General features: G+C 35.4%; 4 protein-coding genes across 4 annotated transcripts; 2 read left to right on the top strand and 2 right to left on the bottom strand.

The window, feature by feature from the left end:
- Positions 1-1,019: 1,019 nt before the first annotated feature.
- Positions 1,020-4,410, top strand: Gnptab (N-acetylglucosamine-1-phosphate transferase subunits alpha and beta). Its single transcript, XM_071726554.1, has 8 exons — positions 1,020-1,040; positions 1,163-1,420; positions 1,637-2,058; positions 2,142-2,353; positions 2,453-3,230; positions 3,308-3,479; positions 3,567-3,754; positions 3,869-4,410. The coding sequence occupies exons 1-8, from the start codon at positions 1,035-1,037 to the stop codon at positions 4,176-4,178; spliced, it is 2,346 nt and encodes a 781-aa protein (XP_071582655.1). The 5' UTR covers positions 1,020-1,034; the 3' UTR covers positions 4,179-4,410.
- A 123-nt stretch (positions 4,411-4,533) lies between these two features.
- On the bottom strand, positions 4,534-8,079 carry LOC139787456 (uncharacterized). The gene is made up of 5 exons (XM_071726557.1): positions 7,687-8,079; positions 6,790-7,048; positions 6,506-6,687; positions 5,786-6,025; positions 4,534-4,695 (listed from the first exon to the last, which is right to left on the bottom strand). The coding sequence occupies exons 1-5, from the start codon at positions 7,940-7,942 to the stop codon at positions 4,547-4,549; spliced, it is 1,086 nt and encodes a 361-aa protein (XP_071582658.1). The 5' UTR covers positions 7,943-8,079; the 3' UTR covers positions 4,534-4,546.
- A 556-nt stretch (positions 8,080-8,635) lies between these two features.
- On the bottom strand, positions 8,636-10,764 carry LOC139787457 (cytochrome P450 9e2-like). The gene has a single exon (XM_071726558.1). It carries the CDS (start codon positions 10,492-10,494, stop codon positions 9,430-9,432), a length of 1,065 nt encoding a protein of 354 aa, XP_071582659.1. The 5' UTR covers positions 10,495-10,764; the 3' UTR covers positions 8,636-9,429.
- Positions 10,765-14,664: 3,900 nt separating this feature from the next.
- Positions 14,665-16,621, top strand: LOC139786035 (uncharacterized). The gene is made up of 4 exons (XM_071725199.1): positions 14,665-15,002; positions 15,272-15,388; positions 15,506-15,888; positions 16,245-16,621. The coding sequence occupies exons 1-4, from the start codon at positions 14,816-14,818 to the stop codon at positions 16,404-16,406; spliced, it is 849 nt and encodes a 282-aa protein (XP_071581300.1). The 5' UTR covers positions 14,665-14,815; the 3' UTR covers positions 16,407-16,621.
- Positions 16,622-18,068: the final 1,447 nt, after the last annotated feature.

The following is an 18,068-nucleotide window of genomic DNA, read 5'->3' as shown; positions in this document are numbered from 1 at the left end:
CTCGGTTACTTAAATCGCACGATCTCACGTACTTCGTCACGTAAACCGCGCGACCCGATGACTTCGCGCTTGTGACGCGGCGACGCGGCGAACGGCGAAGGATGATGGCCGAAGGTGGCTGAAGTATAGGGCGCGTTCAAACAGCCAGCCTGCTCGCCGAGCGGCTGAATGTGATTGGTTGGCGCCACAGAACCAATCATATTCGATATCGCGCCGTAAAATAAAATCTTAGCATATTTATGAGATACACATGCATAGCAATTTCTTTAACTGATAAATAATTGATTGTAGAATTAATATAATTGATATGATCATTGTTTCATAACATTTATTAACTTTTCATAAATTTTTATAAAATGTATTATTGTGGTCCCCGCGTAAAAATCGTAAATATGTAAAAATAATGTTCAATTGATCATTGAGATAAAATATGTAACACCATCTTTATGACACACATGTGCACAGCAATTTCTTTAATTGATTGTAGAATAAATATAATATAATCGTGATATAATCGTTGGCCCATATCACATTTATTAACTTTTCATATATTTGTATATACATATACAATATACATATATCATATGTGGTCCCTGCGTAAAAAATACTAATTTAAACATATATGTACATATGAATGTACATATGAATATATACATATGAATATATAACATATGATCCCATTACACAGTAAATGGCGACATTATTGTTATCTTCCTGATAATTTGCTAATTTTCATTCACGTTGCATTGGGAGCTTTCCAGCAAGAGATACAAATCGAAACAAACGTCGTTCTATCTTTCTTTTTTGGCATTGAGTAACAATTAACAAAGACAAAACGACATATTTAATTGTGTCATCGACTTGTGTCGCTTGCTGGAAAGCTCCCATTATCTCTTTTCATGCTTATAAATTATCGCTAATTAATTCAAAAAAATTGTTTAATTAAAAAAAAAATCTTGAATATATATAGAAAAATATATCCAAGAATAATTTTTATTTTTTTCTAACTGTATTAAGTTTAAGAAATTAACAAAATGGATGTAAGTAATATATTTATTATGTCTTAAGCTGCAAAAAAGCAGAATTTCGTTAAAGATAAATCAGGTTAGATTAAGTGAACGAAATATTTGTTCATTATTTTTAAATATTTGTGGGCCCACAGCCCACAGTGCCCAGTGTGCCCACACCCAGTACTGCCAGTACACCCACGGCCACACGGTGCGCAGCACCGCATGGTCTCGGTCTCACCCTTCGATTGAACATAGCGATGCTAATTGCATCTAACGTCTTTATCAATATAATGAGCACATGGAAGTTGATACAGCGACGGTGTTACGACTTGCTCTCGTATAAGTACTCATTGCTCGTGATATTGGTGGCGTTTACTTGCATATTCATCGGCATAGTACACTTTGGAGAGGTTAGAATACAACATTTATTTTCTTTATGCACGTCGTGTATCATAAATACGTCCAGGTAACAACGTTTTACAACGAAAGTTATGTATATTCCAAATTGTTTGGTCTTCCGATTGAAATTTTTCGTTCAGCATTTACATTATCAACATAATATTTTACATATTGGAATATCTAACAAGTTGAAACTTTGATAGACTTCAATTGACTTTGTTGCGCAGGTATGGTTGATATGGAGCAAGGAAAAATATGAGGCGGTCTTTCACTCCTTCAACGACAATATCCTGGGAAAATCTTTCCAAAACAAATTGTGCCAGCACGTCCCCATAGACGTGGTTTACACCTGGGTAAACGGATCTGATTCGCTATTTTTAGAAAGTCTTCAGAAACATGTGCCAGTTGTGGATCTCAGTGCCGCAGCTTCGAGATTCAGTGACAAGGACGAGCTGCGCTATTCGTTGCGATCATTGGAAATGTATGCACCCTGGGTGAGGCACGTTTACATCGTTACCAACGGCCAAATACCGAGCTGGCTCGATATGGACAATCCTCGGGTGACTTTGGTCACTCACGAAGACATTTTTCTGAATAAAAGTGATTTACCAACCTTTTCTAGTCCTGCTATTGAAAGTCATATTCATAGGTGCTTGGAAATATGAAATACATTATGTGCACACGAACACAGCAGGGGCGCACAGACAAGCAACAATATCTCTCTTCTTCCAGGATACCTGGAGTCTCCGATAAGTTCTTGTATTTTAACGACGACGTCATGTTAGGTGCCGAAATATGGCCGGAGGACTTTATAACTCAAGCGGGCGGACAAAAGGTATACCTGGCGTGGTGGGTTCCCGATTGCTCCGAGATCTGTCCGTGGGCATGGGTCGGCGATGGATCGTGCGATCACGCTTGTAATACGACGTTGTGCGAATTTGACGGTAATTATCTAAATTATCTTTTTCTAATGACGATATGTACAAGTATGTATTTTTATACGTTATCTGAAAGAATGTTGTGTATTTCGATGGATTGCATAGGTGGAGATTGCCAAACGACTGATGTCCCTATAGATAGCGAGATGATGGAAGAGGAAGATGACTATCCGTACAAGTATCTACAAGATTCTCGTGAAAACAATAATAACGAGCTGAAACTGTTAAGCATCTTACGCAATAGAAACGTCATTCGTCCATCGCCAGAGGATATGCTAATGTCCACAGTTCAAACATTACATTTGTATAATCTCAGTACTACTTCTACGCCAATCCAAACGTTTCACAATCTCGGAAATAGCAGTTCTAAGGAATTACAAGCACGAAATATAAAAATTAACGATGGAGAAAAGTATAAATCTATAAGAAATTTGAAGACAATATATTCCAAACTTTTACACGTAAATGCCTCGAGCAAAACTGCATATCGTATCAAACGATTAAAACGTTATCGCAATATGAATGCGCAGTCCAACAATTCTGTTAAGTTCGATAAATTCGCATATCCGAATCAGTGGAAACGCAATGCACGAGGATTGGACACTTATGCGGAGTCTTTGTTATACGTTAATAAGATATACAACGCCGGTTACGGCCTCGAACGGAGGCGAGTGCCAGCGCATATGCCGCACTTGGTAGATAAATGGATCGTAAATAGTATGCAGGAGAAGTTTAATCTTGAATTTAAGAAAACGTCTAGTCACAAAGTGAGAGATTCCGAGGATATGCAATTTGCATTTTCTTACTTCTACTTTTTATCAAGCGAGAAACGGAGAGTGCCCGTCGGGGAGATATTCGACATGTTTGACACTGACAAATCACGGTAAGAAACAGCGTGCCCACCTATGATTACACCAAATTGTAATTGTAATGACGTTACAAATCGGCCGATGCCCTTAGCACTTGGTCGGACAGAGAAATAAGGACGCTTTTATCGAGATTATACCCGTTGCCACTCGATTATAATCTAGTCATGGAATTTGAAAGTGAGATAATGAATTGTTCGCGTCGGGTAAATCTGCCGGATATCATTGACGTTCCACCCGGAGAGAGGTATCTGGACTCCACTCTCGTAAGTACGAGGTGCACTCTAATAATACTTTGTGCGGATTTAAAATAAGATTTGGAAAATTGCAATATCTTTGTTTTTTTTTTACAGCCAGTGGTTTCGAAAGAATTGATATTGAACTGCGAATCAGTTTCTAGAAGGATGCAATTAAAATTCGGCAAAGGTAGTCGGTATCCGTATGAAATAATAAAGGCTGGCAAGAATGAAATTTTCGAGATGTTGACCAGCAATGTTTCCTTAACAGTACAATTGCTCGATGAAATTCGGAGAGATCCGAAGTATGTCATACATATATACTATATATTATATTTTTCATTTTTCTTAAATACATATATAATAGGAACGATTCGCATACATATAGGAACAATTTACATGTGTATTAACGCTTTCAGGAAGTTTATCTGCTTGAACGATGACATCGACCCTATTCGACGTTCCGAGAACGAGATTGTTCGCGCCCTGTTAAACGATTTTTATCGTTCGCTGTATCCGCTGCGAAGCACGTTTGAATTACCGTCACAATATCGAAATCGTTTTTCCCACCTACACGAACTTCTTGAATGGCGAGCAAGTCGTGCGAAAGCTAGAAACCTACTATTGTGCCTTCTGGCGTTGCTCTGTATGTTTACATTCTATCACGTACTCTACCATCACATGCGCAGATTGTGCAGAACTCGAGAATTATCTACGTTTCTAGCGTGAAGAATTAATAATAAAGCCAAACTATCAATCCACGTACAGCTGCACGATGGAACTAACAATATTAACTATCAATATAATACGCAATGTTAAATTTATAATTTAAAAACATTCGTCGGAAGATCTGTAAGAATTTTTTGATTCGACATATTCTAAAATCAGATAACGATATATCTGTGATACAATAAACACTTTTTATAATCGCATTTTAATAAAAAGTTTGACATATAATTTATATATAATGGAATATTTAATTAAGGTCGTGTGAATGACAGGTATGTCTGAAGATCGAAGATTTTAGTCCCACGAGTTAAGCACACGTTGCATGACGGCATTCTCCGTATTCATTATTACGAAATAACGAGGCGTTATCACTTTGACGTCGATCGTTCGTGCAAAAGCGGGCAGCTCGTATGTCGAATATTTCGTGGTCCGACCATACCCTCCTGCAGCCTCGCGCACTCGAGCATCCACGCTGTTACGCTCGCAACTCGCTCGGCTGGCACACGAGGTCCTATACCTACATTTCAATTGTGTACAGATTCCAATGGACAAGTTAGCGGATGATTATTGACCGTTCGAGTGCCCGCAGCGTGACCGCACTGCTTACTTTTTCGTGTTGAAAGACTTCGGCGAGCGTGCTGATAATACGCTCAGGTTCTACCGCGATTCTCAGAATCTGGTTAGGCATTATCAATCGAAGTGTTTTCTTTTAATTTATTTTAAAAAAAATTAAAAAAGTATGGTAAGTTTTATTTTTACTTATAATATCTGCAGCGTTTTTCGACGTGTAGGAGAGGCGCGAACGCACCGCATTTTTCGTATCATGATCACCTACGGCATTCGAACGGTTAAGTTCGAAGAGATGTGTGAACTATTCGAATACGAATCGAATCGAATCGGGTGAGTTTCATCATATATATTGTCAATTTTATAAAATCATATTTTCCATTAATAAACAAGTACGACGATGTTAATAGATGCATTCAGTGAGTGCATTCATTATTATAACGTTTACGACTTAGAGCTTAAATACCCTTAAAGCAAGGTTGTAGACCAGCACTAACCGCTCACCGCTGAGCGGCTAGAAGTAGCAGTCAAAAAGTTTATTTCCAATTTTTGACATGCCTTTTGATTCTATCAAATTGTAAGTAAAAGTTTGAATATGCATAAAAAATAGTAAGTTATGAGTATTGATAATAAATAAACTATTATTTTATTTTAATTTCTATGAATGTAATTGGAATAATATTATTGGATACTAGATTAGAGTATTTTAATAATTTATCTATGATTTTTTGCCTAATTGTTTTAGTTACTGTGACATTAAATAAAATATACTTTATTAGTTTCATATTAAATATTTAAATATGTTTTTTGCTTTAAAAAGAATTTATATAATCAATATTATTTTTCCACTTTAAAATATCCTCTTATTATCTACGTGTAAAATTTAATCTAATAATAATTATGTTGTTAATTAAAAATTATATTTCAACGATTTAATTAAAATTCGAAAGAGGAAATGAAATTCCATTCGATTCGATATCAAAAAGCCTTGATTCGCACATCTCTACGGTTAAGATATATATAAGAGAATGCTTGGTTACCTGGCACATTCGGATAACACCTAACTTTCGTAGCCTTCTCTATTTCAGAAGATAGACTTTCGTCATTGGCATCTTTCACTCCGCAGAATTTCCTACCGATCGTTACATTGTAATTCGCGCGATTTTTGCCGGTCAAGGCGTCGCCTTTATTTGAGCTAGTCGAAGATTCATCCCTCTTTTCTTCATAATTAGTAGCTTCCCTTTCGAGTGAACTATTATCTATCAGCTCCGACAAATCGGCTACAAGAGGAAATTGAACAGAAGGAATTTAAATGGGTAAAATAAGCTCAACGAGCACGAGCTACGTAAGAAACGTAATAGTTGACCCTGATGGAAATATTTTACTGAAAATATAATAATAAAATTTTACTGAAACGTATTTGAAATTCTCTCTCTCTCTCTCTCTCTCTCTCTCTCTCTCTCTCTCTCTCTCTCTCTCTCAACCCCATTTCATTATTATTTCATTGAAATTTCAGTAAAAATTCAGTTTTCAGTTCAATTTAGTAAATTTCATAATATTTCAAAAAATTTGTTATTACTTTTTAATAGTATATAATTCAACTTTCCTTATATTTTACAATATTACATTACATTTCATAAGGAAAATTATGATTTATTTTGAAATATATTTAGTAATTTTTCAGCAACTTTCATTTCCCTTTTCGTCGATTTCATAGTACTTTCAGCGAAAAATATTTCCATCAGAGGAGAGTAACGTACTCTTTGACAGATCGACCTCGTCCTTGGATATCAATTCCGAATTAATGTCCACGTCGGTGTCTTGGCTGTTTATGGAGCAGGTACGATCGACGGAGCTCTCATCCTTACACGCGGTACGCTCCGTTGTATTTTGATCAAGCGTGTCTTTCTCGTTGCCGTCGCACGCGAGTCCCGCTAAATACCTATTCATTTTGGACAACGTGTTATTCGGACAATCGCAATCAATATAATAGAGAGGAGATAGGAGAAAGAGTTGAGAGGCATCACTATATGCCGAGCTTTACTCGTATATCTCCATAAACAAGGTGAGCGGGATCATCGCGGATCCGCCGTCCGGCTCGTGGCTGAATAATTGGCAGACCATGATCATCGTCTCGGTGAGACTGGCGCCGAGCAGGCCCACCGCTATAGCGAGGAACTTCTTCACCTGGCAGGTGCGACGAAATCTTCCAATCGCGAGGATCGTGTCGAGGTCCCTGCGGTCCAGGCAGAGGCAGTCCCAGCGACGCGAGATCGTTTCGACCGGCAGCGTCTTGTTGTAATCTGGAAAGGATTATCATCATATTAGATTATCATGCAGAAACGCAGCAAACACCAACTAACAGTGACATTATATCAATATTATAATTTCCTATTCAACTGTGTTATATTCACTTATGTGCAACATGTGTTATATTATACCTACATATATTTCACAGAATGGAAAATTATAATACCCTGGTGGAAAAATATCTCAGAATTTTTCATGTTATTAATCAGAATTTTTATAAAAATTTTCAGACTTTGCTCACAATTTTTCAGCTTTTTTTTAATATGAATTAGAACGTTTTTTGAAAGAACTCGGACAAAATAAGAATAAAATATTTCAGATTTTTCCGCCAACGTATCTTTGTAAAAATCTGAATAAATATGAGAAAATCTGTGCAATTAAGAAATTTTTATACATACGGCAACTGAAATATTCCGAAAAGCCTCATCCAATTATTTCTGAAAGCATCTGAGAGAGAGAAATTATATATTTTTTTAAGAATTTTTCATAAGTCTTAATTCTTACAAAATTTCTGAGAAAATATGAGAAATTTTTTTCTTCAGGGTATTGATATGTAATATCACTGTTAATTGGTGTTTGTTGAAAAGATACCCCGGTCGAAGCCTTGTCTTCTCGGTGGCCACTCGCGTACTTCCAAACTGCCGCAGCAGTACCCTGAGGAAGCCCAGAGTCAAACCGGAGGCTGTGCTCGGCGGCGGGTACTCGAGCCGCGGCTTGACCGGCGGCTCTTCGCCGTCGGCCAGCGCGCGGAAGTACGAGCCGGACCACTTGAGCAGGTCGTAAGGCTGCGTACGGATAGCGGCCTTGCAGAACTGCTTCAGGATCATCGGCAGTCTGGCCGGCACCGCAATCTCTCGCCCGAGCGACGGCTGTTCGACGAACGACATCCTCGGCAATACAACGGCGTCGTCCACGGTCCACGGCGGGTCGGTCGGCTCGGCCGATTGTTGTGCTCCCGCGGTGCCTTCCGTCGTCCGGGAAACGGAAACCGTCGTCGGCGACGGCAGTTTCGCGCGCGGGCACGCGAAGTATTCTAAGCGGGGTGATTTTATTTTAACTATAGGAATAACCAACTCGGAATGAGGAATTTCAAATTTCTTAATTGTTTTAAATTATAGAAATTATTAAGGTGCTTTTGTTGGAATTTATGTTGACTTTTGGCGAGATAAAAAATGATTATACTTGTCAATTTATTTTCTATTAAGCACTTTAATTTCGAAGTTCTGTATAGAGGATGTCTACATATATTAAAATAACGCTGGTTGTTCTAGTGTTAATGACCGAGACGGGTTTAGTTCTCTTTCATATACCTAAGAAAAAATGATAGAGGTTTTTGATAAGATCCTAAAATATTTTTTTTTTACAAACATGCATATGTCGATGTATCTGCAAGATATATACAACCGCGCGTATTATTATTCTTTTAAATACGATTGTAGAATTTTTTCACGTAAATCGAAAATAGTCAATCATATGAAGAAAAAAATTTGTTTAATGACGTTAACGTCTGGACAATGCTTCAATTTACCCTCTAATTAAAATTTTACCAAATTTGTAAGAGGTAAGAGAAAATTCGCCAATTTCTTAAATTGATTAGAATGTTTCCTATTTATTGTAGGTATATAAATGAATATTTGAGAATACAAATAAAGTTGTTCAAATTGATCATGCATTTGTCACTTTAACAAATATGACTTAACTAATAGCGTTAATTTGTCGACTCGATCCGACTCGGGTCAGATCCGAATTTCGGTTTGAAACTCGATGACTCTAAACTATCATGGCAGCAAGCGTTTCTTGACCTCCATCAAAGATTTTAGCATTATCGTGGCATATTATCATATTTTATTATCATTTTTCATTATCATTTTTCAGAACTTTTAATCTGACCCAAGTTGACCCGAGTCGGGTCGAGTCAACAAATCGAAAACGCTATAAATTAAAAATAATCGTGTATCGGAGTTTAGCGCTTTATCTTTTTTGTCAACCACTATTATGCAACAACATTCATTGAAGCTTTTTATTGTTGAATTTATTAGAAGAAGCATATGCTTTTTACATTAAAAAACACATAGCATTGTTAATAACATAATGACATTTCTCGAGATGTGTGAAAGCTCCGCTTTTCTCGCTGATAGCTATTCTAAAACGTTTCATCGGTTAACTCTTTTCACATCTTTTTCGAGAATTAGTATCGCGAATATCATCAATCGATTTGTCCCCTTGGCCAGTTTTTTATCGCGGTTTATCTTATTAATTTCATCATTGGCTTATCTTAAAGCTTAGCTTCTTATCGTGCATTGCACATTTTTGCAGAAAACTTTATAGAATTCTCCAATACTTGAACGGTTAAGAAACATAATAAATAAATTTATTAACTTTTTTGGTCATGTTTGCTTACCTCATAGGTAGGTTTACCGTTGGTCTGTCTGAGAACGTCATCAATTTCCTCTCTTAATTTGCTCTGAATATCAGAATTGACAGCGAGTTGGTGCGTTATAAAACACATGGTTAACGATGTAGTATCGAATCCGGCGAGAAAGAAAACAAACGCCTGGGCGGTCATTTCGTCAATTTCGAACGCAGGTCCGCTATTTTTGTTTCTAGTCTCCATCATCAACTGAATCATGTCCGGACGAACAATTCCCTTCTCATCCCTGACATTTACTGTGTTGGAAACGATATCTTTAAAAAAATTTTCTATCTTTGGGCCAAACATTTTGAGATTGAGGAGTCTTGCAAGCAGCGGGAAGTTTCTATGCATGAAGGACTTGAAGGCCAGCCAGTTGCCAATAGTCATTGCCTTCTTGGCAAGCAAGAAGAACTCGTTGTTCGGGTGCTTAAAAGAATCTACGCTGATCCCGAAGGCACACGTGGCCACTGTGTCGTTGGCGTACCTGCTCAGTATGTCTTTCATATCATATGTCTTGCCGGTTTTTCCGGATTGCGTTGTCACAAAATCGACGAAGTTCTCGGCGCATTGACTCATAAGTCCGAACATCGTCTTCATCTTACTGGATGTGAAACTAGGGCTAAGAAGTTTTCGCATCTCGCGCCAGTGATCTCCTTTCAGGTCAAACAGATTTCTACCGGCTATCGGATCAAGAATTTCGTTCACGAAATTATTGTGATCACAGAAGTTGTCGAACTTTTTGATGGCAATCGTGGAAATCAACTCTGGATCACGGATAACGAAGGTCGGTGTTATAAAATCGTAGAGACCGAAGTATTTTGCGTCCGAGAAGAGATTGTAGAATCTTTGTATATGCTCCATATGGGATGTACGTTGAAAAATGAAAGGTGCCATGTTGCCCAATAATGGAACCGGTTTCACATGCGGGATCTTCAGTCGCTCGAAGTAAGATAGCTTTCTTAGAACAAAATAATATAAGCAAATACTCGCTGTCAGAATAGTCAGAAGCAAAGTAGATGACTCCATCGCGACGGGATCAATCTCCAGATTCGTTATTGTACAAGAAGAAGACGTTCCTGATTAAATTCTGTTTGTCGGCAGTTTCTGTTTCGGATTGATGAAACGATATCCACCCTTGATCGTTAAAGTAATCTCAGTGACGCGAGGAAAAACAGCGTTAATTACTTTATTGTAATAGCTTTGGTTAATTGTCGTTTAATTAAATTTTTAGACACGGTTAACTCGGTGGATCTGGCATTGAGGTGTACACAATATCAGCGTGATTATATGACTGGCTACTACACGTACCCCGCGGTGAACTTATATAAATTGCAAGTGTTCAGATATAAATCTTGAAACTTGAAATGACGGCGCACTTCTTCGCAAACGTTCTTATCTATATGCGAAGCTCGTCGCTCTTTTAAATTGGATTACGCGGTCACTCTACATTAGTCGAAAACAGTCAATTGCATGAACGCAAGGGATATTACCTATTCAAGTTATAAAGAATAATCACTAAATTGTTTTTTTTTTTCAGGATTTTAAATCACTTTAACACGTACGTTAATGATTTAATAAATCGGATTTGTATTAAGAACAAGGACTTTTATATATATATAGTGCAGACATTCTTCTAAATAAAATTTTAATACGATGGTACTATATCATTGACTTACTAGCTCTTTCATGAATTAAATTTTATTGGTGTGTAAAACTTGTTTTTTATTAAGTGAGTTGCGAGAATTAAGCGAGTTGAAGGTTAACTGCGATAACGTGCGGATTATTTATCAATGTGCAAGACGTCCAATATAAGTCCATCATGATAGAATCGAACAGAAGATAATTGTTTGATAATAAAAACAGTAAAGATGTAGAATAATTCTTTCGACTAATTGCGTAATCTTTGAGAAATATTTGGATTTAAGTAATGCTTCTTATATTAATTAAAAATAATGAGGCTTCTTATATTAACTGAACTCTATGTGATAACGTTAACTATATTTATATATTTATATAGCTATGTATTCATTAACTGAAAAAATCAACAGAGATCAAGAGATTCATAAAATAAATATAGAACTACTTTGATCACAAATCAGAGTTCGATTTTTATAAGACAGTATAAAATATCGTAGAATATGGAATATGACTAAAATTGTAATAAAAATGAGCATGATCGTTTTCCGCAACGAACATTTGATACAACAGCATAACGTAATAAAATTTTAACTCTTGTATTTGCTGATACAAAATTTCTATTCAAGTTATGAATATATAATTCCTATGTTGTCTGTGGCGGTCAGCTCCAGTCAGCTGTCCACCACGAGTGCGCGACGGTACGCACGCAACGCGTGCAGTATGACGGGAGGCGCGCGGCGCGGGCGGTAGCCGGTGCCGGTACCCTTGCTCATCGATCGATACCGTGCACCCGTCATACTGCACGCGTTGCGTGCGTACCGTCGCGCACTCGTGGTGGACAGCTGACCGCCACATTGTCAAAGCTTTGGAGAATTACACAATAGTTATTCTAACAAAAAAATTTATCAAGGTGAATAGAACGTCACAATTAAGGACACATTCCATCAACTAAATGTGATAATAATAGGAATGGTGATTTGAGAAATTGATAGGTACTTATATACATAGTGCCACTTATATGTGTTATTACGATTGACACCCCAGGATTTTTCTAAATAATCCGGTTAATACTTTGGACAAATGCAGTAAATTGTGGAATCCTTGCACTTGTATAAACTGAATGAACGGCCTGATTCTTCTTATATAGCAATTGTGTAAAATCAATATATATATTTTTATAAATAATTTTATTTAACATTATTGTTTATTTATTAAAAGTACATAAATGAATATTTAAAAATACAAATAAAGTTGTTCAAATTAATCACCCGTTTTAATTTAAAAATCAACATCACTTAACTAAATTAAAAATCAAGTTCACAGATTAATTACGGAATACATAGTCGCAGCATATATGTATTACATTTGTTTTTAGATTTTTCATGGAAGTTTTATATTTTATCAGCTAAACTAAAGCTAAAATAATTTTACAATGTAAGCCAGAGATTATATGATATGATATTAAAAAGCTGATATAATTTCAAATTTTCTTTTTTAATACTGCTTAAAAAATGTATAAAAAGTTATCTTTATTTTAAATTTACATATATTTACAAAACACGAAAATATACAAGACTGTCAATTTTGCTATAAATAAATTTACTTTACTGTGTTACCACTGATTTTATTAAATCTCTAATCTTTTATCTAGAAACTTAGAAACGTTTATGATCAATAAATGATAACTTATCGTTCTAATATGTTATCTAAAAATGTGCAAGATATAAAAACTATAAACACTTTCCTACTCTATATTCATTCTAGTTCAAGTGCACAGATGTGAATGTCGTAAGATTGCACCAGTTTTCTGATAGCCTTCTGATAAGTTGTACTATCTTACTATTTTAAGATTATTGTTATTGACATATAAAGTTTACCATTTATAACGAATTGAGTTGGGTTAAAAACTAACTGAAGATACGTGGATCTCAACCACATCATCGTTGAATATTTTTGAATAGGATAATTATGTTCCCTATTTATTGTAACTAATGTTAAAAAATTAAAGACATAGCTTTTGTAAAAAAAAAAATAGTCAACGTTACTGGTTCAGTGAGTACAATATACTTACCCTTACCCCATCTCCCAACACCATTAATTCTAAACTTAAACTAATTGGACTAGATTTACTGGCAGTCAATATTTAACTGGAACAAGGAAACTGCGTTTATTCATTCAGTTTTTTTCTGCAATATACACACGGCATGAAATGCCTTTACACCTGAAGGTAGCTGCGTTCTGAGATTTCTATACAGTGCGCGTTACGTGCACTATAGAATCACAAACTGGCACCCAACGTTTATTATTATTCGAATAAGCAAACAGTTTCCTAATTCGGATTGGTTAACCCAAATATAGGATTAAACAAATATAGGATTAAAGATAATAACATATTACACATGACCGGTTGTGAGAATCTGCTAAAACGAGTTCTAAATTAAGCTAATGGGAATTATAAGTTTCTTTAGCTTAACTTAGGACTCGTCTTAGCATGGCAGTGAAATGGCACGTTGTAACAGAAAGTGAAAAAACGCGAATAAAACTATGGTATTATTAAAGGTAAAGGTGCTTTCCTGACCAGTATCAGACAGATCCTTAAAAACAATATTCACAGTTCGATTTTATACTCAAGACCGTCTGCCGGACTCAATCCCCCGCAAACGAAATGACCTTACAGCATTTCGAGCGAACGATGAAAACAATCTTGAATACAAGATTGAATTATGAATACTGCCTAGGATCCGAAGTATCCATCTATGCCCTATCCTTATATAAGAATCATACTAAAAACAACCGCTATCGAGAACATTTGTAATTATTAAATTTCATTTTTCCGAAATGAGACTAGGTATTAGTGATTCGAAATTAAACTTATAATAATAAATCCTAGTTAACATTGAAGAATTAAAGTTATGCAATTATTTGCAAGACTTTTCACAAGAATATTATAAATTCTAATATAATAAGTGTACATGTAATGTAATTTTTGTAATTAACTTAAACAATCGCAAAAGATACAAGGTGATAGACATCAAGCGACCGATAACTAAACTAAAGTACATGACTGCACTTATGAGACGTATGTACTAGCTAGCAGCAAGATACTATTAAAGACTAATAATCTTATTGGAAATTTGTATGATAAGGAATAATATGTAAATAATATTTTATATAACATATAATATTTTAGTAAATATATTAATATTTTTTATTATCTTCCATTAAACATATATTACGTAAGAAACTTTCAATAAAATATTTAAAAAAAGACTGGTAAACAGTTTTCTCATTTTTATATCTTATTTCTTTTAAATGATAAATATTGGATTGCCGAAATACGATCGATTTGTCGGAGTCACAATGGGCGCGTTCAGCAGACCAAGCCGCTCAGTAACAGTCGAACGTGATTGGCTCTTACTTTTAGAACCAACCAATCAACGCAGAGTGTTGGTAAGACGAACTCAACAGTTGTGTCTGCTGAACGCGGCCAATATGTTTACATCGCATAATATGGTGAAGGAGACTGTGGACACGGTTTTGTGTACAAACCTTGAGAGATACCGTTCGTCGACTTCTCATATAATACTCAAACGCTGAATGGATCCTCGATCGAACGCAAATATCGGAGTCGAAAGTGTTAATTGTGAAAAAGTTCTAAGTGTTTTAGTATATTAATTACGCCGATTACGCGCATTCAGTAATCAGTAGTATGTCACGAATGATTAATAAACGTGATATAAATAACAGCCGTAAACGTGCTACTATAAATACTTTGTACACGAGCACACCCACGAGCATAACCAATACATCTATGAAACATTGTAGTATATCCTTATCTGAGATCGATACAGCTTCTTCTTCAAGTGGCAGAGAAAATTTACAGTTACATCTACAAGGTGAGGAATTATTATGTATGCTTAATTATATTTTTGTAAATATATTATAGATGAACTATTTTTCAATAAAAATTAAATTATTAAAACTAATTATGAGTTAAATATGCTCTCTTTAATAATATTATAATAACAATTTATATAATTAAAAATATAGTTTGTCAATTAAAATTTGAGAAAAAAAATTTTCAAAAAGATATCTCTAAATCACTGAGAATTAAAATAAATTAAACTACAAAATATATACATACCATTAAATTAATCTGTTTTAGAGCGTAAAAGACATACGAAGGGAAAGAAAAGAGAAGACACGAAATGGAGAATGAAAGACTCTGATGATAGCAAATTAGAAGCCAAACAGAAACAGTTAATCGACGAATCTCTAAATGGTTTATATCAATTAAAATTAACAAAAAATATAAGATTTTTTATTATTTTAACATTAAAGTATATAAAATATATACATATTCACCAATCATAAAACTAATATATTCTTTATATGACAGTGAAGCGAAAGAAAAACTTAAGGAGCGAGAAAAAAGCCATCAAAAGAAAGCGAATATTAGAAGATACGGATAATGAATGGGAAACCGAAACGGAAGAGTCAATTAACGAACCTTTAATAGGTTCGCGAGGATCCATCGACGATGAGTGCATAAAACTATTTCAGGATCCTCCGTGTACACCGGAGAAAATTCGAAACCGGCCAATTGCGTATGAAGAAATTCTTCACAACTACGAATCACCGATTATAGGTTCCTGCAGAAGAAAAAGATTGCATCTAATATCAAAAAAGAATGATATCATACTGCAAGATACACTGCTGCCGGTAAATTCACTAACAACGGAAGTACGAAGTTTAGAAGAGACGAAGATGAAACAATATTCCGTATGTATCTTGTTGAAAAGTAGGATTTTTACCAGAAATACTTGTCGAGATTTTGTTACACACTTGAGAGATAATCGTTCAATAATTCTTTTAAAGTTGTAGTTAAATTTTTGCTCAATAATGCTTATTTTATAATTTCTATTATTTTAATTATTGCAGAGACCAAATTATTTCTTCTATTGTATGTTAGTTATTATTTACGCATATTTCTACATCATTTGCGTATAATAATTAATGTTTGTGAAATGTTTTCGCAAAATTTTATTAACTTTTACTTTATCTTTTTTACAACATACTTTTATTGCTCTATCTATTTAAAATGTATATAATTCCATTTAAAAAATTGCTTATTTTAGAAAACAATGCACAAACACATGTTTCATTACGGAATCCAGAAAAAATCTCGAAACAAAAACCTGAAAACTTTAGTTCTCATATACAATTGTCGACAACAACGAACAATTTGCGTCGGGATCAATCTGTCAAAACATATCCTGGGAAAACATCTCGTCATTTAGTATCTTCTCCGTGGTCACCAATTAACGAGTTTAACCGAAACCTTCCTAACTTGCTTTCTAATCTTCCTAGGAAGACAGAAAGTATTTCGATTCCTCCAGGAATGACATGCATTAGGGGATATTGGGACAAAACTTTACGAAAATGGAAAAGGTATGAAATAAGTTCTTCTCAGAATAAAAATGGCAAATGCAAAACAAAGATCAACAAAAGAAACACGAAAAAAATCACACGGAAACAAAAATATAATATATATGATCCAACTACAGAGGAAATAGACCACGAGTTCGAAACCGGTGGTCGAGATGGTAAGCGAATGACTTTTCGTGAATTTTGTCGCAAACAAAAAAAGGTTGAAGTCATAATATCTCCCTCGGATACGGATTAAGAAGGTTAAACGATTCATTTGTTTGTAGTTGTTTATATACTTGTGTATACATCTTGGTATACATATATACAATCTTGCAAATTTATTTAATTGCAAATTTAGATTATCCAAAATGCCCATAATTATTTATAATTATTAATATTTCCGGGTTGTTAACGATGTGTTGAATAAATGTAATAAACAAAACTAATAAATATAATTTCTATGTAATAATTTACGTTAAATATATGTTAAAATGTTACTGCAATTATTTTCATTCTTTTTGTTATACTTTATATATTGTTACTGATATATACTGAGCTTGACGAGTGCCGAGTCAGTTCGGACACGAACCATAGCACGGACACGAACCATGTGTGTACCGTTACCGAGCGTAACGTAGTTGACCTTAATAAAGGCCATCGCACACAAAATTGCATAGGCTGCATAAGCATAGCATAAGACCGCTGGACCAATGAGCATCTTATGTAAATCAATATGGCGACTTTATGCTAGATGCTCATTGGTTTAGCGGTCTTATGCTATGCATATGCAGCCTATGCAATTTTGTGTGCGAGGCCCTTTAAAGCGGGGAGCACACACTTCTGCACAACGCATAATGCGTAAGCATAAGAAAATTGATTGGTCCATACACATGTCCATAAGGAAATAGACCAATCAATTTTCTTATGCTTACGCATTATGCGTTGTGCAGAAGTGTTGCTCCCCGCTTTAAGGTGCTGATGGAAGCACATAAAATTGCAGGAGCCATGAGCAGAATGCAGAAGCCATATGCGCATGCGCTATGGTATCTGCATTCTGCCCATGGCTTCTGAATTTTCAATCTACATAAAAATTTTCAATCTACATAAACTATGCTTATGTATTTTTATGTAGATTGAAAATTCAGAAGCCATGGGCAGAATGCAGACACCATAGCGCATGCGCATATGGCTTCTGCATTCTGCTCATGGCTCCTGCAATTTTATGTGCTTCCACCTTAATTCTTCCGCGAGAATGGAATTTTGTAGTAATTTATGATAATTCACTCCGCGTAAACGAGTGAATTATCTCATAAGTTACTACAGAATTAAAGCTCGCGTAAACGTAGTATATATCTCTTTTACAACTTTTTCGTGAAATGCCAGGTCTCTATCGGTAAAGGCCTTCAAGGCCTTCACACACGAATCGACGGAAGACGTAAAACGTAAATCGTAAGGATCGCCACCAATCAGAGTCGACTATTCCCCCAGAGGGGGATGCGCATGCGTGGGAAAATCCGGCGCAACATCCAACA

This window comes from Temnothorax nylanderi, unplaced genomic scaffold (genome assembly GCF_030848795.1).
Source record: "Temnothorax nylanderi isolate EJ_2023f unplaced genomic scaffold, tnyl_v1.0 TNYL_tig0009_pilon, whole genome shotgun sequence".
In the NCBI taxonomy this organism is placed as follows: domain Eukaryota; kingdom Metazoa; phylum Arthropoda; class Insecta; order Hymenoptera; family Formicidae; genus Temnothorax; species Temnothorax nylanderi.
Note: the sequence above shows the minus strand (reverse complement) of the source record. Positions and strands in the feature narration are given on the sequence as shown.